This window comes from Ruditapes philippinarum, unplaced genomic scaffold, assembly GCF_026571515.1.
Source record: "Ruditapes philippinarum isolate M1 unplaced genomic scaffold, ASM2657151v2 ctg2498_1_1_1_1, whole genome shotgun sequence".
Lineage (NCBI taxonomy): Eukaryota > Metazoa > Mollusca > Bivalvia > Venerida > Veneridae > Ruditapes > Ruditapes philippinarum.
The window spans coordinates 54,496-78,175 of NW_026857998.1; the positions used below are offsets into that span (position 1 = coordinate 54,496).

Below are 23,680 nucleotides of genomic sequence, written 5' to 3' on the forward strand. Positions count from 1 at the left end.
CAGACTAGACGTCATTTTAATGACTGCCGAATGTTCGATTGGCCTTCTTTTCAGAGATCTTCTAACTTGCCAATTTTCTACCTGGAAGAGCCAAATCGAACCAGCCTGAAGACATGTGTGAAGATACAAGCAAAAATCTTTATTTTTTTTTGTAACAGATACAATGTTGTACAAGAAGTTGCCTGTAAAACTTTAACCAAAGTGTTACATTGATGTACGATAGCCATTTCTTTGTATTGTCCATCTTTCAAAAACAAGAGATTATCCAAACTATTCCATATCATTTTTAGAAGCAAAGTTGAAGGTTGAGAACTTACAATAATAAATCTTATTGTAAAATACTGTATCACACCTTTCTCATTTTACGAGTACATATAAGGATGCAGACACAGGCCTGAGTAAATGGTCCTATATTGCCAATAAAAATATAACACAAATGTAGTTTCACAATTATCATTATTACACAATTTTACTATTTAACAATATTACAAACACAATTTGTCAGTTTTAATAATACTGGCAGGATAATTTCAATATATTTGCACAAAAAGTAAAGTTTGTAAGTTACAATACAACATTATGATTGTCACAGTCTCGTCTTTGGTAAATATATAGTTAATATTTGACCTCTAAACAGCCTGTTAACTATTGGTTTTATACTGAATTCTTTGATCTTCTGCTCATCCTCCTTTTATTCTTAACCTTCAATTAATACAAGTTAATAAACAACAATTAAAGATAACATTACATAATCCATGAGAGAGTTAACTTTTGATTTAATTTTCTTAAAGATGTATATACGGAAATTCAAGTTTGCAGCTAAATTGTACATGTAACTTAGAGCTGCTAGTTTATATCAACTACTTTGGTATAAATATACATATACAGTATCACAATATTTAAACACTATAATATAAAATATATAACTAGAAAACATAACTTAACATATAGAATTATATACAGCAAGTAAAACCAAATAATTACAACAAAGAATAGCATACAGATAATACATGCATAGAATTTTTTACAGAAAATACGTCTGGCCCCATAGGATTTCTTGTCAGGAACCAAAGATAAGATAACAATGAAATTTTTCAGTCAATCACGGTGCATACCACCTTTTATCAGTAGAATGAGCATTTACTAGATTGGTGTATGTTGCCTACATGTTTTCAGCAGAGAATAGCTTGTGCATGAGCAGAGTACTGTTTTAGTAGATTTTGCAAAACAGGGTACCCATAGTGTCAATCGAATTCCATCTTTTATGTGACTTGCAAGTTGCCAAGTTACCATCTTCAGGCTCAGAACTGGACACTGCCGTCTACGAAAGCATATGAAAAGACTTGGTCTCGCCGATACAGCTTCATGCCAGTGTGGAGCAGAAGAACAGACGCCCTTCCACATCCTGCAGAACTGCCCTAACCTGGAAGAGGCCCGCCAGACGTATTGGCCTACAGATACAGCGTACAACAACAAGCTATGGGGCAGCAAAGAGGACCTTAGAAGAACGGTGCAGTTCATCACTGCATCGGGACTTCAAGTGTAAAGGCCGTACAGAAGATGGAACGCATAAATAAATAAATAAAATGTGACTTGCAGAGGTCATTCATCACACCTTTTTCACTGGTCATTTCAAATTTGATTCATTAAGTGTCAGTGCTATTTGTATAAGGTGAAATATTAAACTTGCATATAAAGAATGATTTGTTATAAAGGAACATCCATAAATGTGGTTGACATGTTATGTAATTCAATCCTTCATTGACTGTTCCATGACAAACTTAGTAGCTCAAAGTTGAAGAAGCTAGCTGAAAATATCCAACTTAACAATTCATAAAGTATATAAAAGGAATATTACCGAAGACAATTATTGACAAGACAGTGTCATGATCTTCTCTATTTTTTAGTTAAATGCTATGTTGATGCTATTGTAGAATTTATAAAATATTAAACTTGCTGAAAATTAACAGTTAAATTCACTTTCTTTCAAAGGGCATAAAGGGGAGTGTTTATTTTACATTAACCTTTAATTGTCCATTGGCAAATGTGACCAATCCATAATTAACCTGCCCATCCCCCACAAAAAATTACAGAAATACCATCACATGAAGATCTAAATTAAAAGTTTGCTATGATGGCATTTAACTTGCTCATGTGAACACATAAGCATCTTCATGAAAGTTAATCAAAGTAGAGAAAATTGTCTTGTCAAAACATTTCAAATCTGCCCTAAATCAATAAACCATTTCTAACAACTTATTAAAATACGAAAACGTTTAATCTAAACAATATATACAATTTGTAACTATTATATTTGACAAAATTAATTCCTACATTCAACAATAGTGAAAATGAACATGCATAAATAGAAACAAATAACAAGATACACAGTTAAAATTTTAACAATCAAATTATATTCTGGTTTTGCCATTTGAACTAAATCTATAAAGAAGTATAAAAACTACATGATATATGAATATGATCAAAATTTACATCTATAAGAATAATCTCAACAAAGTTGTAGTAATACTTCAATGATAGAATGAAAGACTTTCTTGGCAACCATACAGAAGTTCTCTTATCAGCCTGGCTGCATTAAATAAAATAAAACTACAAGGGACATCAGCTGCTAACAACAATTAAGTCCTATCAGAAGAAAATAAAAGATCATATAATGCTGGCAAACATGTGATTATAAATCAACAATTGTATATACCTTTATCTCAATTTGTCTCTGAAAACAGTTTGTTGACTCAAACTTGAGAGACAGGACTTCTAACAATACTATACAATATAAAGAATTGTTGTAGAGAATTCTACATTTCTTTTAAGTTTAACTTAGTTAGTCCTTAAAAGCAGCTTACTTATATAAACATACAAATGTACTTGCCATTACCTAAAAATCAGTAATATATTTTAATCATCTTCCAAATGAGAAAGAGAGTTTTATTGTTGGATCTAATATTTCCTGTAACTTGAGGAAAAAGCAATTTTGCAAGAAATGATTTTCATCTAACGATTATGATAATGGCACATATTGAAATAATAATGTACACAGATATTATATTGAGCAGTGAGAAAGAATCATATATCTACATTACTAAACCAGTCATCTAATACAATGATACTTAAAATGAGAAAGCTTTGAGCACTATTGATGGTGAACACATTTTCTAGAAGTTGAACACAAAGCTCAAATGAGTAACCTAAATTTCTGAATGTCTGGATTTCTTTGTAAGTTTTATGATCAAAATAAATTGCCTGAGTCCAAAGTAATATATTCTCTTGCTTTCATGAAATATGCCATGAAAGAGCTTGATCCCAGTTATGTCAGATGCAGAAACACACTAAATGTTTATGGATATTAATTTTGACATGTTTTATTAATCAATGTCAATAAGTGTTTAAATGACATTTGTCATGGTGTTTAATTGATCTATGTCAATAAGTGTTTAAATGACATTTGTCATGGTGTTTAATTGATCTATGTCAATAAGTGTTTAAATGACATTTGTCATGGTGTTTAATTGATCTATATCAATACGTGTTTAAATCACATTTGTCATGGTGTTTAATTGATCTATGTCAATAAGTGTTTAAATGACATTTGTCATGGTGTTTAATTGATCTATATCAATATGTGTTTAAATGACATTTGTCATGGTGTTTAATTGATCCATGCCAATAAGTGTTTAAATGACATTTGTCATGGTGTTTAATTGATCTATATCAATAAGTGTTTAAATGACATTTGTCATGGTGTTTAATTGATCTATATCAATAAGTGTTTAAATGACATTTGTCATGGTGTTTAATTGATCTATATCAATAAGTGTTTAAATGACATTTGTCATGGTGTTTAATTGATCTATATCAATATGTGTTTAAATGACATTTGTCATGGTGTTTAATTGATCTATGTCAATAAGTGTTTAAATGACATTTGTCATGGTGTTTAATTGATCTATGTCAATAAGTGTTTAAATGACATTTGTCATGGTGTTTAATTGATCTATATCAATGTGTTTAAATGACAATGCCATGGTGTTTAATTGATCCATGCCAATAAGTGTTTAAATGACATTTGTCATGGTGTTTAAATGTATAAAGTATTAAATGTTTTAATGACATTTGTCATGGTTTTATTGAATTACTTAATAAATGTTGAAATGTCATTTGTCACACTGTTTTTGTAGATCTCTGTCATAAAGCTGCTTGCTCAATCGCTTTATCAAGTTCTTTAATTTGTTCCGGGATATCATCATTATCAAGCATGATGGGAGCAGATGTTCTTTTCTGTTTTGGAGAATCAAGTTCTGCCTCTAGTGACATCTTAGAAGTCATCATTTCCTCCTTTACTTTCTTACCAAATGCTCGACCTAGTGAACCCTGATAATAAAAATATATACTGTTATGTTAAGGACATTAAACTATATAAACAAATGTGCAGTAATCTTAATTTCAAAGTATGATGGTAAACTTCTCAAACTTGTTCTACAAAAATACACATCTTGCAAATTAAGGTAATAGACCTAGAAGTTTCATTATTAAATAAAGAGCAGATTTAATTGGAATTTAAACAGTCTGATTGTCATGCATTTTGACACATTATTAAGAGTATATAAAGAAGCTTTTTGTTATGTTTACAAAAAGACTGATTGCTATGGTTTTGTTATATTAAGAACTTGAAATGTGTCTACAGGACACTTATGGCATCATTTTATTTGCTGTCATATTACACACTTATGCATACTTGCCAGAATATTTTTCATGGTTATTAAGATCAATTAGCAAACTGTTTCTAAAATGTACATAATTGCAAACAACCAAGATTACAACTAGCAAAGCCATATTGACCTTGAAATCAATGTCCCTACCTAGCTTAACAAATAAACTTACTCTGAGACTGATTCTAGATTTAGAGTGACTAGTAGAGATACTGCTGTGACGTGAAGACCTCCCTAATGTTCCTCTCTTCAATACAATTTGTTCCCTGTAACAATACAAATATAATCAGGTACATATAACAATGCCTTCAGATATATATAACATTGTCTTTACATATATATAACATTGCCTTTACATATATATAACAATGCCTTCAGGTATATATAACAATGCCTTCAGGTAGATATAACATTACCTTTACATATATATAACCATATATAACCATATATATAACAATGCCTTCAGGTATATATTACATTGCCTTTACATTTATATAACCATGCCTTCAAGTTTTTATAACATGTCTTACGGTATGTATAAAAGTGCCTTCAAGTATATATAACAATATCTTACGGTATGTATAACATTGCCTTCAGGTCTAACTACATTCCCTTACATATATATAACAGAGCTATAAGTTGACTAGATGAAGTGGAATTAAAGGAGAATGAATACCTTGCTGGTTTGACTAGTGCCTCTAGTTCAGTCTGTAGATGACGACGTATATAGAGTTTAGAGGGAGGTATATGTAGACATGAGGCAAGAGAATCCGCTGTAAACGTCGGCTCTAATACAATCAATGCACCATGTACACCTGACTGTTTTAAATTGTCGGCAAACTCCTGTAATCAGTTATACAAAATATAGAACATTTAACAATTAACATCATTTAGGTATAATTACAATCTTACATTTACATAACCATGCTTTAAAAGTTACTGTATATGTATTGTCCCGTAACATTTAAATTTTTGCTTATATTTTGTCAAACAAGATCTTCTTGTTAAAAGGATGATGTTTCTTACAAGTATTGACAATAAGTCACAACAAGTTAAAAATAAAAAAATATAGCTTTTCCTTTTTATCCTTGTGCAACAACAAGAGAGATTTGTTTTTGTTTTTATCAAAAGTATGTATTTAAATTCAGAATTACTACAGCTAGATGGCAGACTTTTCTATCATAACTACTCACTTCTAAGTCTATATTCTGTATCCATTCTATAACCCGTTGTGATGTCCATACAAGAGGGTCAGTAAATGTTTTATCACAGTCAAATCTTCTTTGAGCTAACACCTGAAATACACAAAAGATATAACCTGAATTACACAAATGGTAATGTCTAAATTGCACAAACAATATAATACCTGAACTATAGAAAATGTTAAACCTGAATTACACAAAAAGGTAACAGCTGATATACATGTACATAAAAGATAATACCTTAATTGCACAAAAAGGTAACACCTGACTTACACAAAAGAAAGAAACCTGAATTACACAAAGGGTAATGTCTGATTTACACAAAAGGTTTAAACCTCATTTAAACAAAAAGTAGTATCTGAATAACACAAAAGGTTTACACCTGACCTCTTTATCAAATCCAAGTTTCCGTAATAATTGCACAGCATGAAGTATACTAGACTGGTGAAATTTCCTGTGTACGTCCAAATGTTTTTCCATATCTTTACGAGTCAAGTTGTTAAGCATTCGCCCATCTACAAGATTACTCTCAAATATTGGAGAAAATTGTGGCAATCCAATATCATGAAGCCACTTATGTGCCACCCAAGTATGATCCAACATTGAGCACTTTGGGCAACTTCTACAAATAAAAAACTTTTTACATAACAAATAGTTTTTTTCAAAAGACATACCATACATGTATATAACATCTAACATTTTATATGATACATAAAGTTTTGACAGAAACAATATCATTTTAATTAGCTTTGAATTATTAACTATGTTTGCCTGAATAAAGTGAGTTCTTGTATACACATAAGTTAGTTTAGCATAATGTATAACAGTAAAGTACGGCTTACCCAATAACTAAATTTCTCTGCTCCTCTATAGCAAGGCGGAGTTTCTTCTTGTGTAGTGGGTGTTTAATTTCAAGAGCAGAAGCCAGGTCGTTATCACTCATACCAAGCAGCACCTATAAACACATAACCTCATAGATTTATCATACCACTAGTTACACATATAAACACATAACCTCATAGATTTATCATACCACTAGTTACACATAACCTCATAGATTTATCATACCACTAGTTACACATATAAACACATAACCTCATAGATTTATCATACCACTAGTTACTACACATAACCTCATAGATTTATCATACCACTAGTTACACATATAAACACATAACCTCATAGATTTATCATACCACTAGTTACACATATAAACACATAACCTCATAGATTTATCATGCCACTAGTTACACATATAAACACATAACTTCATAGATTTATCATGCCACTAGTTACACATATAAACACATAACCACTAGTTACACATATAAACACATAACCTCATAGATTTATCATACCACTAGTTATACATAAAAATAATTTGCCTCATAGATTAATCATATCTAGAGTATAACTTTTCAACACATAACCTCATAGATTTATCATACCACTAGTTACACATATAAACACATAACCTCATAGATTTATCATACCACTAGTTACACATAAAAATAATTTGCCTCATAGATTAATCATATCTAGAGTATAACTTTTCAACACATAACCTCATAGATTTATCATACCACTAGTTACACATATAAACACATAACCTCATAGATTTATCATACCACTAGTTACACATGTAAACACATAACCTCATATATTTATCATACCACTAGTTACACATATAAACACATAACCTAATATATCTATCATGCCACTAGTTACACATATAAACACATAACCTCATAGATTTATCATACCACTAGTTGCACATATAAACACATAACCTCATAGATTTATCATACCACTAGTTACACATATAAATAATTTGCCTCATAGATAAATCATATCTAGAGTATCACCTTTCAACACATAACCTCATAGATTTATCATACCACTAGTTACACATATAAATAATTTGCCTCATAGATTAATAATATCTAGAGTATCACCTATAAACACATAACCTCATATTTTTTGTACTTTAAGTAGCATCCATCAACACTTAACCTCATACATTTTCTTTTACCTCAATTAAAGCATTAAAATTCAAGCCAAGTTTTAAAAAGTAGCAAAAAAATATTCTCATAATAATACTAAATAAAATTTCAAGCCTAACTTTTAAGTGTACACCAACAAGCATGTTAGAACAATCTCTTTTGGGTAATAAAGGGTTTCCTTTAAAGTGTTGTTTGAATTTTCCACCGTAGTTCGGGGTTAAGTACAGTGGGCGGAACGTATTTAATTATTTTAAAAAACTGATAACTAAAAGGCACCGAGAAACAATATCAAATGTACTTGTTGGTACTGAAATATAGTAGTCATTACACCATTGTATAACATTTTTTACAGTTATATTTGAAGGTTATATACATTTTATTTGAACATGTTCATACAAAAGGACCAAAATAGACTGTGGTCTATAAAGTCAAAAGTTTATTGTATATAGTTTTACAGTGAAAATGAATACAACAAAATTACTCATCAAAGTGAAATCATATCCTGAATTTTCAAAAACAAAACAGGAATGGACAGCAAAAGTTAAGAATATAAAAAGTGGAGGTCTAAATAAATTTTTATTGAACTACCATCTGTTTCTTCACAAGACATGGCTAAAGAACGGCGTGTTTTCCCGCGGGAGAAGACCTTAGACAGTGATCCAAGACTGATTCTCTTTTTCTTCCTCTGTTCCAATGATGTATCTAAAATGTCTTCTGTTTTATTACTGTCCATCAAATCATTGTTGTTATCAAGGAAGGTGTTCAGGGGCGTGAATGAATTGTCCCGATCATGTTTGTTGGCAATCTTTGGTGTACTTGTTGGTACTGAAATATAGTAGTCATTACACCTTTGTATAACATTTTTTACAGTTATATTTGAAGGTTATATACATATTATTTGAACATGTTCATACAAAAGGACCAAAATAGACTGTGGTCATAAAGGCAATATGCCATGATAAAAATATCTATTTACAAACTAACCCACAATTAAGACAACTTGGTACAGATGTAGGTCTTAATAGATGGTTTTATTGTATAGACATTAATCTATAGTACAATATAGCTTCTATAGCTTTTATTAGTTTTTCACCAATGCATTACTCATTCTATAATATACAAGGTCAGTTACCATGGAAACATTCCTCTTTAGAACTATCATTGGCTGATGGTGGTGGTGTATCAAATGGTGGTAGATCATCACTTGTTGGTGTGTGAGAGTCCAAACTCTTTGGTGTACTTGGTAGATCCAGCGTATACAACCGACTCTGTGCAATCTGCTCACGTAGCTAGAAATAAACAATCACATTTGGTTACCTAAATATATTAACTGTACTATAAATATACAATGTATGTCAAAACTGAAATAAAAGTTTAGAGTTCACAGTTTATTGAAATAATGATAAATTCACCAATAATCACCTCTATCAACTCTGTTTCTAATTTGTGTATATGTTTTTCCCTTTCTTCAGAATGTGTCTGTAGGAATACTGCTTGCTCAGCTGCGTGACGAGCCTTCTGTATTATATCCCATTTCTCACGATCACAATGTTCCTTCTCTACACATAACTGAAATTATCACAATATCTTTACCTTAATGCATTATCTAATGTAATTCTGAACTTTAATAAGTGCATGTAGTGAAAACATCAGATTCTTCCAACAATAACAATCATAATGATGCATCTTAAGTTTCAAAGATAAACTATAACATAAACCTATTTAACTGATGAAAGTTATCTAGTTATAGAATTGCCTAGTTACATGATGAAATTTACCTTGTTACCTGACTACTTTATGGAAATTACCTTGTTACATGATGGAAGTTACCTTGTAACATGATGGAAGTTACCTTAGTTTATTATGGAAGTTACCTCACTATATTTTGGAAGTTCCTTCTTGCATTATGGACGTTACCTTGTTACACATGATTGAACCAAGTTACCTATGTACATAATGAAATTAACCCGATACAAGATGGAAGTTACCTGTTTAATTGTATCATCACTTTCTCTCATTCTCTGCTCATAATTACGTATGAAGTCACGAAGTTCTGCTTCCTTATCCTCTAATGTTCCATATAATTGTTTCATCTGATTCAGTAACTCCAATTTCTCCCCTTTTAACCGCTTTCTGTCAGCTTTAAGTGCTACAAAATGTAAAGGGAAGTAACTTTTGTAGAAGTATTTTGATTAAAAAAAATATTACCTCCCTTTAACCAATGATTACAACAACTCAGGCATGCATCAAATTCATCTAAATCCTATCTTTTGATCTTGGAGAATAACAATAATTTGCCCACTTTATATTTCATTTAGATTTTTCTAATTAAATGTTTATACAAATGTACATAACTGACATGTAAATAAAACAAACATATAATAATTTGGTAGATTTTTATAATTACTGAATCTATGCAAGTACAGTTTCAGATTATCTTCCATAATTAGTTAATAAAATATCACAAATTAATGGTGTCAAAAATGATAGAGATATTAAACTATATATAAAAATCTTTACATCATAATATTTTATAACATTCTCATACAATATCACTTAGCAGGCCAAAACACTGTACCACTACTACATGTGTAATACTCAAACTTAGTAAGGATCATTTTTTTCATTTAATCACAATTCAAAAATCAGATAGTTATCAAAGATAAACCCATAATAAAACTGTAGACCAGATGGTGATTTGATGTGTACACTATGCACATGAAGCCCAAGATAAAACATACACATACAAACTGACTTCACATGGCCTGATACCTACATGAACATTTTTACATTTAGCAAAGTTTCACTTACTTTATTGTCAATATTTGACTCAATATAAGTATGGCAGATCAACAATGATAAAAAATTATCTAAGAGAGGATGAGATAAATAAGGGGAATTGGAATGCTTCAAATGTATTGCATTTGCAGGCCCGAGGTCTAGAATGCTTAACCACTGAAGCTTATGACCGAATTCTTAACAATGAAGCTAGGTGCTACTGATTCCGTAACACAACAATGTTACGTGGCAACTTGATGAAATCAGTTGCATGAAGCAGGGTTAAGCTGCCTGAAATGGTATGGGTGGGGATTAGGGCTTAGGGAAAAACAGATCTACATGTCGTAGAAACAGCACACTGGCGTCTGAAAGATACTGAAGTGTAATTTTGGATCTTTATGTATGACCATAAAAAAATTATGCAGGTGCTGTAGGTGATAATAATGCCTGTGCACACATGACAACTTCCTAGTGATCATTATAGCTCACTTTTTTCTTAAAAACAAACAAATTTATATCCTGCAGACATTACCACTAAGACACTAAGACCTGTACACACTGCCACTAAGATAACATATAAGCTGTACACATTACCACAATGATAATATATAACCAGTAAACATTACCACTATAATTATATATAACCATACACATTGACATAATATACTTATACATAACCTGTATAAATTACCTGCTAAAGCTTCTTTTGCTCTGTTTAGATCTTGTTTAGTTTGTATTAAGTCAAGTTTCAGTTCCCCATAGCTAGGGTGGTCACTGTTGACCACCTTTAAACTGCGCAACTCACTTATCTCTCTAGTCAATTTTCGAACATTATTTTCCAACCTCTGATTCTCTTCTTTTAATCTTTTCAACTCATTTTCTTCATCTGCTTTTTGACGAGAATTATCTAAAGAAAGAAATTCACCTTTTAATTCATGATGAAGGTATCAATTCTTATATAAAACATTAAAGCAGCATGCATAAAGATTTCTTCAAATTTATAGAAGCAATACATTTGTTATGTGCCAATGTATTTTTCTAGATACTTTGTTCCCTCAAATCGAGGTTAGCAGCCTGAATTTAACTGGAAATGGCTGGAACAAAAAGTAATTGGCCTTTGCCACATCCCTGTAGTCTGACCAGGCTCTAATCTTGGCTTAAATAATGAAATCCTCAGAGTTTTAATGGAGAAGGTCAAATTCATTTCAAAAATTGAGCAGGATAAAGGGTAAAATTCTATATCTAATAAAATTTTTAATAGAATTTAATGTAGCTTTTTACATTAAAAAGTTAAAGTGAATTGGTCTATAATGGAAAGCCTGTAATACAATAAATAAATATGTAGATAGTATTTTGTATCAGACATAACAACAAACTAATATTTTATAAAAAATATCCAAATGATACATTTCTATTGTTTTTATCTTTGAAATATGTGTGGAAAACCTGTCCATTGTAGACCAATCCACTTAAAATACAGTATGTTGTGACTGTTGTCTATGCTATATGCATATAACTAATTGGGATTATAACAAAAACAACAACAATGTATGTATACAACAGTGAAGTCTGACCACTTAATGGATCTTCTGACTTGTAATAAATGACCTGTAAGCTAACATATGGCTAAAACATAACTTGTACCATTATTAATGGTTCTTACAGATAATTTCTGACAGTAGACTGCAATTATTTCAATTATAGCCCTAGTATAATCATAATATTTATTGACGTCTCACATCTACTATCTTAAATAATCAGATTAAGAAAATTAATACAGACTGTTCAATAAAACATTCTATTAATATAGCAGGTAAAATAAAAGATGAGAAAATCCTTGAAACAGGTGTATTATTTCAAAAATAAATTGAAACTATTGTGTAGGGTTAACTGGTTAAACTTTTGCACTGCTATTGTGTAGTGTGAAAAACAAGAATCTTTATGTTTTGTTAAACTGCTGTAGAGTGAACAGACAAGAATTTTTGTAATATTGATTATATACATTGATAAATATGTATAGTTAACTTTTTGCAATACCATATATTGTATAAAGTGAACAGAAAAGAATACAATTATACTTTGCAATACCACTGTATAGAGTAAACAGAAAAGAATATATACTTTGCAATACCATTGAATAAGTGAACAGAAAAGAATATATAATTTGCAAAAACCATTGAATAAGTGTACAGAAAAGAATATACACTTTGCAATACCATTGAATAAGTGAACAGAAAAAAATACATATTTTGCAATACCATTGGATAAGTGAACAGAGAAGAATATATACTTTTGCAATACCATTGAATAAGTGAACAGAAAAGAATATTATTTTGCAATACCATTGTATAAGTGAACAGAAAAGAATATTACTTTGCAATACCATTGTATAAGAAAACAGTAAAGAATTATAATTAAACTTTGTAATACCATTGTATAAAGTGAAAACAGAAATGAATATACTGTATACTTTGCATTGTATCAAGTGAACAGCAAATAATATATACTTTAAAATACCATAGTATAGAGAGAACAGAAGAAAAAAATATAGTTAACTTTTGCAATATCATTGTGCAGAGATGATGTAAAGACAATTCAATTCTATATAAAGACCATTGATGAAAACCTTACAGAAATGAAATCATAAAATGTCTTATTATTATCATCTAAGATTTGACAAAAGTCATAGAAACTATGAACTAAACATACAACGCATTACAAAACTTACACTGCAATTCCACATTCTCTACATGTACTCCATTTTCTATTTTTGTTGACTGATTTTCACTTAGTTCAGACAAACGTTTATTTGTATCTTCAAGTTCTGCTCGTAATGCGCTAACTTCTTGGTTAGCAGCACTGATAGATCCATCAATTTTTGTTGCTAGTTGTTTATTATCTTCAACCATTGTTCTAAACTTGGCTTGAGCGTCATTTAATAACCTCCGGATTAACACCATAGAAGAATGAAGTGTTTCCTGTTCCTTTGGTCCTAGATCTTTGTCATTTTCTATATGTTCCCTGCTTGTACTAACATCCCCACCGTGAAATATAAACTGTACTATCTGGTCATTTAGTGTGTCCAGTGACTGTATTGCTGCAAGTATAAATACATAGATACATTATAACAATAAGCTTTTACTCAACACATAAATTACTGCTAACCTGATTTTATATTCCATCAAATAAATTTTAAAACAAAAAACAAAAACAAAAGAAATCCCATTAACAAATAAATGAGCAATATTAAATATGAAATTTAATTTAATTACTGGTATATCTTTTTAATTTAGTGCAAAATTTCTTTTCATTTATTTTCCATTTGGAACTCGTATGTAGTATTGTTGTATGCAACAAAAAAATGAAGATATCTGTTTACAAAAGTTAGTTAAAAAATAATTATAGTCTTTTCATTAAACAGAACTAAATAACACTAAATAACCTCTGTATTTTAACTTCTAAAATTACAATAAAACCTTGCCAAAAAACGTTTTAAACAGAGCCCAATTCTACAGGAAATCAGTCATGTAAAACATTTTCCTACATTTCAGTAATTCTACATTATAAAATCCAGATAAACACACCTCTTAAGTGAGCAACTACTAAAAAACTTTCTTCCTTATTCCACATGTACAATCCAGTTGTTTATAAGTTAGTAAACATACAAGTGTGTATTAAACTTGTTGAGAAGCGACTCTGATTTTTCACATGTAACTTGGTACATGTTTGTTTCTATGTGGAGAAACTTCAGTAGCAGTTTGATTAGTGTTAGAGATAAAAACTATTTAATCTTGATAAAATACCTCAACATTCATGCAGCCACTGGCAGACGCAAAATAATCCAATAAATTACCTCAAGCACTTATCAAAAGAGAATGACGTAAAAAAAATAAGTTACGTTTTACACGAAATGGGAATCTACTTAGTCAGGCAATTATAGAAAAGGGTAGACTTGTAATAGAAATTATTACAGGTGTTATAATTGTAGAATCTGGGTGAGAACAACTTAAAATGGCAAATAAAAGATAGTAAAGTATTGTAATACAGTTTCTAGCTAGCAAGTTATATAAAATGCCTGGTAGTTGTTGGCAAGTTAAAGTTTGATTATTTAGATATAGTTAGGCAACATGCTGACTAACTAGTCAGTTATGGAACTGACAAGTTATGGAATTGTATGGAACTAGTCTCTAGATATATTCTTTATCTACAGTCTATATCCAGACTTTTCTTAAACATAAATGTTTATCAAGATTTCAGTTATCTCTAGAGTTGCCCATGCTCATGTTTATACCATCAAACATTTTTCATCAGTGAATCATTTTTTAGTTTTACACTGAGTACATATAAAAGAGAGCCAGAAATATACTTTAAGACATTCATTTAATTACAGGCTGTTCAAACATATTTATTTCAACAACAATTCTGACTGAATCATCAATGGGACATTACAGGTCATTACTGATAATTAAATATTTACTGTTTAAAATAATTACTATTTACTGAATTTCAATACCACAGAATTAAATATTAATTCAAAACAGATTTATCATAATCATTTTGGTAAGAACTTTATGTCTGATTGTCTTGGGAGTGATAAGTAAGTTTCCTGCACTAACAATGGATGCTGGACAGTATATGTGATCACAACTGCACACCTTGATCTGGTGAGCTAAAAATATATACTTTAAAATATTTCCATCAATAATAAAACATTGTCTATATTCCCTAATGATTGTGTACATATGGTAACATAAATAATTCACCAACATCTCCTGCCAATATACTTGCATGTTTAATGTCTGTATTGTCAGAAACTCTCAGTACATGCATTCATGATGATTTTTCAGGCCAAAGAATTGACTTCCTTTGAAATACACAAGAACTGAATAAAAGTAGGATTTTCAATGGTCATTTTCTTCTTATAACACCAAAAGAAATCTTTTACTATTTCCCTGTTATTAAAAAGTGCCAACATCTGTGGTTGCATGGTTATTACCTTGCCATGTAGTGTTGTGGTTAAAATATTAATTTGATAATATGAAAAAAAACATGAACAATGTTTTTTCAAAATATAACAAACCACAGATCACTAAAATTAAAGTACTCAATGCTCAAACATATGTCTAGGGTTAAAAAAATCTGCACTATAAGCTCAGTAATAATGTAAGGTATGATTGATCTTAAAAGCGGCCTCTGTAGGACTTGTTTCAGTAATTTTATCATGGAAAAGCGCATCATATGACTGTTAAGCCTTCCATGAGAAATTATAACACGTCAGTGACATTGGTTTCTAAATATAGAAGATAAGAGGCATTGAGGGGTTTCCTTATTGTTTATGTATTTTATCATTGGCAAATTTCATTATTTCCCCCTTAATTCTTTTGATTTGACAATTTATTATATGATTTATCTAAAAATAATATATTTAACCTTTAGAAAAGCTGAAGGCCTCTTTAATGGACCTGTATTATTATATATACATGTAACAACCTTTTCTGATTTAGAAAATCATGCAAATCAATTAACTAGGTTTAAGAATCCCCTTTCAAAATATATTTTATTTAGTTCTGTCCATTGTTTCTCATTTAGGGCACACACATTCTTTTACTTAAGGACCATACACAGCTTGTCATGGAATGGGGCATACAATTGTCACATTGAAGGTTCCATGATAACCACCATATGAACACATTTCCTGATGTTTCAAAATTTAAAATTCTAATTTTACCATTTCATGTTATTGCCACATGAGTGTTGTTTGTGCCATGTGAAGGCCGTAAAAAGTCGCCCCTTAAATACAATTACAGATGTTATATTTCCGATCCTTGAAGATCTGCTGATGTTTCTAAATTCAAAATTTTACCATTTTTCATATTACATCCTTTTTAAGCAAGACCACAAGATGAGATACATGCCAAATATCTAAGATCTCGGCATTGTAGTTTCTGAGAAGTTCAGCAAAATAATTCTAAATTGATTAAATTGTCTACTTATGACTAATGACTACTTATGACATTCCAATCCTATTTTTATAAAGATTCTAAGTACTTTAACTTTCAATATCAAAATGAACAAAATATACTCACAAGTTATGTATTTCCCACACTGCAACTTAGGATATCAGAAGAATTAATATTCCTTTGTATGACTATAATATCAGAGCATTGATGTCACTGTGAACCCTTTCTAGCAACATTGAAATTGTGTGAACTATGACCACAGGTACCCCCATGTGAAGTATGGCTAAAATTATCCCTGTAGCCATATCCAGCACTTGGTTATTTTCTACAATTTAACCATTTGACCAATTATGGACAATAAATCTACTTAATGCTTGCGGTCACAACTGGTCAAGGATAGTGAAAAGTTACGGTGTTAATTCATACAATGTCCTAACAGTCAATTCAGCGTATAATTCTTTAATTCTGTAATTTGTTTAGAAGTAAATTATGTGGATTTCTATTGTGTACAGGTTGAAGGGATCAAAAAGTCTTATTAAATAAAAATATTTACATAACAGTTTGAAGTAGTGTGAAGTAATGTGATTGGAAAACTACTGAGAGAAGAAACCCCAAATCATAAATATGGTAAAATATAGCTAAATAAATAATAAATACGGCAAAATTGTCAGATCATAAAATTTATATTGTAATACAGCCAGATCATAAATTTATATGGTAAAAAAGCCAGATATAGTAAATGTAAAACAGCCAGATAACAAATATGATGGTAAAACAGCCAGATCAGAAATATGATAAAACAGCCAGATCATAACTATGGTAAAACAGCCAAAATACAGTAAAACAGCCAGATCAGAAAAACAGCCAGATCAGAAATAAGGTAAAACAGTCACATCATAAATATGGTAAACCAGCCAGAACAGAAATATGGTAAAACAGCCAGATAACAAATATGGTAAAACAGCCAGATCAGAAATATGGTAAAACAGCCAGATCAGAAATGTGGTAAAACAGCCAGATCAGAAATGTGGTAAAACAGCCTGATCAGAAATGTGGTAAAACAGCCAGATCAGAAATGTGGTAAAACAGCCAGATCAGAAATATGGTAAAACAGCCAGATCAGAAATATGGTAAACCAGCCAGATAACAAATATGGTAAAACAGCCAGATCAGAAATATGGTAAAACAGCCAGATCAGAAATGTGGTAAAACAGCCAGATCAGAAATGTGGTAAAACAGCCAGATCAGAAATATGGTAAACCAACCAGATAACAAATATGGTAAAACAGCCAGATCAGAAATATGGTAAAACAGCCAGATCAGAAATGTGGTAAAACAGCCAGATCAGAAATGTGGTAAAACAGCCTGATCAGAAATGTGGTAAAACAGCCAGATCAAAAATGTGGTAAAACAGCCAGATCAGAAATATGGTAAAACAGCCAGATCAGAAATGTGGTAAAACAGCCAGATCAGAAATGTGGTAAAACAGCCTGATCAGAAAATGTGGTAAAACAGCCAGATCAGAAATATGGTAAAACAGCCAGATCAGAAATATGGTAAACCAGCCAGATAACAAATATGGTAAAACAGCCAGATCAGAAATATGGTAAAACAGCCAGATCAGAAATGTGGTAAAAACAGCCAGATCAGAAATGTGGTTAAAACAGCCTGATCAGAAATGTGGTAAAACAGCCAGATCAAAAATGTGGTAAAACAGCCAGATCAGAAATATGGTAAAACAGCCATATCAGAAATATGGTAAAATAGCCAGATAACAAATATAGTAAAACAACCAGATCAAAAATGTGGTAAACAGCCAGATCAAAAATGTGGTAAAACAGCCAGATCAGAAATATGGTAAAACAGCCAGATCAGAAATATGGTAAAACAGCCAGATCAGAAATATGGTAAAACAGCCAGATCAGAAATATGGTAAAACAGCCAGATCAGAAATGTGGTATAACAGCCAGATCAGAAATATGGTAAAACAGCCAGATCAGAAATGTGGTAAAACAGCCAGATCAGAAATATGGTAAAACAGCCAGATCAGAAATATGGTAAAACAGCTAGTATCAGAAATGTGGTAAAACAGCCAGATCAGAAATAATGGTAAAACAGCCAGATCAGAAATATGGTAAAACAGCCAGATCAGAAATAATGGTAAAACAGCCAGATCAGAAATATGGTAAAACAGCCAGATCAGAAATATGGTAAAACAGCCAGATCAGAAATATGGTAAAACAGCCAGATCAGAAATATGGTAAAACAGCCAGATCAGAAATATGGTAAAACAGCCAGATCAGAAATATGGTAAAAACAGCCATATCAGAAATATGGTAAAACAGCCAGATCAGAAATGTGGTAAAACAGCCAGATCAGAAATATGGTTAAACAGCCAGATCAGAAATATAGTAAAACAGCCAGATCAGAAATGTGGTAAAACAGCCAGATCAAAAATGTGGTAAAACAGCCAGATCAGAAATATTGGTAAAACAGCCAGATCAGAAATATAGTAAAACAGCCAGATCAGAAATATAGGAAAACAGCCAGATCAGAAATATGGTAAAACAGCCAGATCAAAAATGTGGTAAAACAACCAGATCAGAAATATGATAAAACAGCCAGATCAGAAATATGGTAAAATAGCCAAATCAGAAATGTGGTAAAACAGCTAGATCAGAAATGTGGTAAAACAGCCAGATCAGAAATGTGGTAAAACAGCCAGATCAGAAATATGGTAAACCAGCCGGATCAGAAATATTGTAAAACAGCCAGATCAGAAATATAGTAAAACAGCCAGATCAGAAATATGGTAAAACAGCCAGATAAAAAATGTGGTAAAACACCCAGATCAGAAATATTGTAAAACAGCCAGATCAGAAATATGGTAAAACAGTCAGATCAGAAATATGGTAAAACAGCCAGATCAGAAATATTGTAAAACAGCCAGATCAGAAATATTGTAAAACAGCCAGATCAGAAATATGGTAAAACAGCCAGATCAGAAATATAGGAAAACAGCCAGATCAGAAATATGGTAAAACAGCCAGATCAAAAATGTGGTAAAACAACAGATCAGAAATATGATAAAATAGCCAGATCAGAAATATGGTAGGCCTGTGAAAAGCCAAAAAGCAAATATATTGCTGGCATAGTTTGCAGAGTATTGATAAATTTTTTGATCATTATAAACAATGACATAAGGTTGGTTTAAGCACAAGGTAATAGTGGTACTAATAAGGTTCGGGAAGATTTGAGAAAGACCAACTAATTTGCCACATATCAATGTGAATTGGTCTATAATAGGCACATATTCCATAAGTATTTTATATAAATGATAGAACCAATACATATTTCTTGGGTGGAAAAAAGAGTTCTATGGACATTTTGATATGATGAATAATAATATCTTGTTCTGGAACCATTTATTTTCTTAGTACACTGTATAATGAAATCTTCATAAGTATATTGTTAAAAATAGCCGTTTTCATTGAAAAGCCTCCTGTTACAAGTTCAAACTGCTATAAAACTATGAAAAATGCTTAAATATGTTGACTGGACCGTAGCCTCTGTAACAGCATGCTGTAACACCATGGCAACGGGGGGACGTCTCAAAATTGCCAAAAATCAATATTTTGCATTGTTTTTTTTCCATCAAAACTGATTTCAAAGTGCTGTAACTTCTCAATGGATTGAGATTGAGTAGAAGGCTTTTCAGCGTTAGTTACACGTTACCTTACGTTCAACCTGAGGCCATTTTTAGCCTGTCATATGTCCAAAATTTTCTTGGCAATGAAGGGGGCTGCTGCCTCCCTTCAAACCCCCCGAAACAGAAGGAGGGCACATCCTTCTGGCAACCTCCTGATGTACCTTTTTGATAGGGGGCAGCGCCGAAAAAATGATCACTTTTTTTAACAACATTCCAATCAAACAAAAGCTGTCGGTAGGACAGCAAAGCTCGACTATTCTTAGTGCTTGATAGTAAAAAAAAATGCTTGATACAGTTACCTCCTCCTGTTTACAGGTTGGGGTCATGATGGTGAACAAGTGTGCAAAGTTTCAAAGCCATATGTCAATGGACTTTGAAAATATTTGAACTATTACAAAAACTTTAACGTAAATTCTAAGTCGAAAAAGGGGCATAATTTTGTCAAAATGCTTGATAGAGTTACCTCCTCCTGTCTACAGGTTGGGGTCATGATGGTGAACAAGTGTGCAAAATTTCAAAGCCATATTCAATGGACTTTGAAAATATTTGAACTATTACAAAAACTTTAACGTAAATTCTATGTCGAAAAAGGGGCATAATTCTGTCAAAATGCTTGATACAGTTACCTCCTCCTGTCTACAGGTTGGGGTCATGATGGTGAACAATGTGCAAAGTTTCAAAGCCATATGTCAATGGACTTTGAAAATATTTGAACTATTACAAAAAACATTTAACGTAAATTCTAAGTCGAAAAAAGGGGCATAATTCTGTCAAAATGCTTGATAGAGTTACCTCCTCCTGTCTACAGGTTGGGGTCATGATGGTGAACAAGTGTGCAAAGTTTCAAAGCCATATGTCAATGGACTTTGAAAATATTTGAACTATTACAAAAACTTTAACATAAGTGGTTACGCCGACGCCGACGCTTGGGTGACTGCAATAGCTCTACTTATTCTTATCGAATAGTCGAGCTAAAAACAGTGTTGGGGCCTAAATAGGATAATTTTTCACTGTTTGAGGCCTCCAAAGGGGGGGGGCGGTCAAAAAGCCGTCAAAACACGAGAATATGAAGTACAGGGTTCAAATATCAGTCCTTATTTATTCCAAAACATCCAGATATTCCTGCTATTTTTAAAGCATAGAACATAAAAACAGTATATATTAAAGTGACCATGTCCACATTTAACTACCTGATTTTAGATTTATAATATCATCATAAAAACATATTCAGTAAAATTATATTATAATTTCTTGATGCCCGTTCTGATTGTATAATTAAACATTATATAGGTTACCTGTAATGTGATGTTTACAAAAAAAAGAAAATGATGGTTTACTTGATATATGATGAGTTAATTCCCCTTTCTCAATAAATTCCCGGACTGGATGGTATAATGTTTTCCTGCAGATTTCAGACAGTATAATTATTTTTTGGAGTGGTGTCAAGCCATCCAAAAATAACATGTTTTTGATGAATTAAAACATTTTTAAAACTATTTGAATTAAATGATAAAAATTGTGTAAAATTATATCATAATTTGTTTTGCTTTTAACTGAGGTTTTTTTTTACATTCACAGAAAAGTTTATTTGCAAAATTTTGACCGCACCAACATCTCTAATATTACAGTATAATATTGACAAGTTACATAATGAATGGTAGTTTGTAAATGACAGGTGTACTACATTTGTATGTTATCTCTTCAGGCATGTCACAGTGTCCCCTTTGATGTAATATAACCATGTAATTACATACTATATAAACTATAAATACCTGTTGAAGGATTCTTTTATGTCAGGACAACTGTTTCATTTAAATATACATTTGTTTACTTATTATGCTCATCCTTGAGTAAAATATATTTTCATCACAGAAATTTATTAAAATCTAAGAAATTCTTACTAAATATGTTTAATTTGAACAAAAGAAAGATTAAACTACGTATGGGAAGCTGCTTTCCCTATTAGTATTACAGATCAAGTAAAGTTGATCTTTTCCTAAAAAAAATGCCACACTAAATCATCTATAGTTTGTAGAATTTCAAACATATAGATATCTAGTTTGAGTGAAGTCAAAACATGTCTATTTAATATTTACTAAGAGACTGTGTAGCAATTATCAATATTTTCTAATATCAAATTTGAGCATAGTATATCTTTAAACGATTCTTTAAAATTGCAATGTCCTTGAAATTTGAAGCACTTCCAGCTTAAACCGTCTGTCCCCTCTGTTTGTAAAAATATCTAACACTGATCACCTCTAAGGTGCATACATAAAACATTGCTGATAAATCTAACACTGGCCATTCATGGTAACCATCCAACACTGAAAGTCTTATACTAAACACAGACAACTTCCCGTATAAATCTAATGCTGACACTTTCTGGTAACCATCCAACACTGAAAACTACTGTAATATGTCTTATACTAAACACAGACAACTTCCCGTATAAATCTAATGCTGACACTTTCTGGTAACCATCCAACACTGAAAACTGCTGTAATATGTCTTATACTAAACACAGACAACTTCTTCTATAAATCTAATACTGACACCTTCTGATAATCATCCAACACTGAAAGCTGTTGGTATATGTCTTATACTAAACACAGAAAACTTCCCGTATAAATCTAATACTGACACCTTCTGGTAACCATCCAACACTGAAAACTGTTGGTATATATCTTACACTAAACACAGACAACTTCTCCTATAAATCTAATACTGACACTTTCTGGTAACCATCAAACACTGAAAACTGCTGGTATATATCTTACACTAAACACAGACAACTTCTCCTATAAATCTAATACTGACACTTTCTGGTAACCATCAAACACTGAAAACTGTTGGTATATATCTTACACTAAACACAGACAACTTCTCCTATAAATCTAATACTGACACTTTCTGGTAACCATCCAACACTGAAAACTGCTGGTATATATCTTACACTTAACACAGACAACTTCTTCTATAAATCTAATGCTGACACTTTCTGGTAACCATCAAACACTGAAAACTGCTGGTATATATCTTACACTTAACACAGACAACTTCTTCTATAAATCTAATACTGACACTTTCTGGTAACCATCAAACACTGAAAACTGCTGGTATATATCTTACACTTAACACAGACAACTTCTTCTATAAATCTAATACTGACACCTTCTGGTAACCATCAAACACTGAAAACTGCTGGTATATATCTTACACTAAACACAGACAACTTCTCCTATAAATCTAATACTGACACTTTCTGGTAACCATCCAACACTGAAAACTGTTGGTATATATC

The 23,680-nt window shown here is 31.4% G+C and overlaps 1 protein-coding gene across 1 annotated transcript in view; it reads right to left on the minus strand.

Moving 5' to 3' along the window:
• Nucleotides 1-439: 439 nt before the first annotated feature.
• Nucleotides 440-23,680, minus strand: part of LOC132751725 (kazrin-like) — a 38,388-nt gene continuing 15,147 nt past the window's right edge. The window contains exons 2-13 of the mRNA XM_060741938.1: nt 13,439-13,807; nt 11,402-11,617; nt 9,921-10,081; nt 9,355-9,501; nt 9,065-9,221; nt 8,492-8,757; nt 6,772-6,884; nt 6,317-6,551; nt 5,921-6,022; nt 5,404-5,570; nt 4,900-4,993; nt 440-4,389 (exon numbers count right to left, since the gene is read on the minus strand). Of these exons, the coding sequence (XP_060597921.1) occupies nt 4,204-4,389; nt 4,900-4,993; nt 5,404-5,570; nt 5,921-6,022; nt 6,317-6,551; nt 6,772-6,884; nt 8,492-8,757; nt 9,065-9,221; nt 9,355-9,501; nt 9,921-10,081; nt 11,402-11,617; nt 13,439-13,807 (2,213 nt within the window). The 3' untranslated portion in view covers nt 440-4,203. The remainder of the gene's footprint in view (nt 4,390-4,899; nt 4,994-5,403; nt 5,571-5,920; nt 6,023-6,316; nt 6,552-6,771; nt 6,885-8,491; nt 8,758-9,064; nt 9,222-9,354; nt 9,502-9,920; nt 10,082-11,401; nt 11,618-13,438; nt 13,808-23,680) is intronic.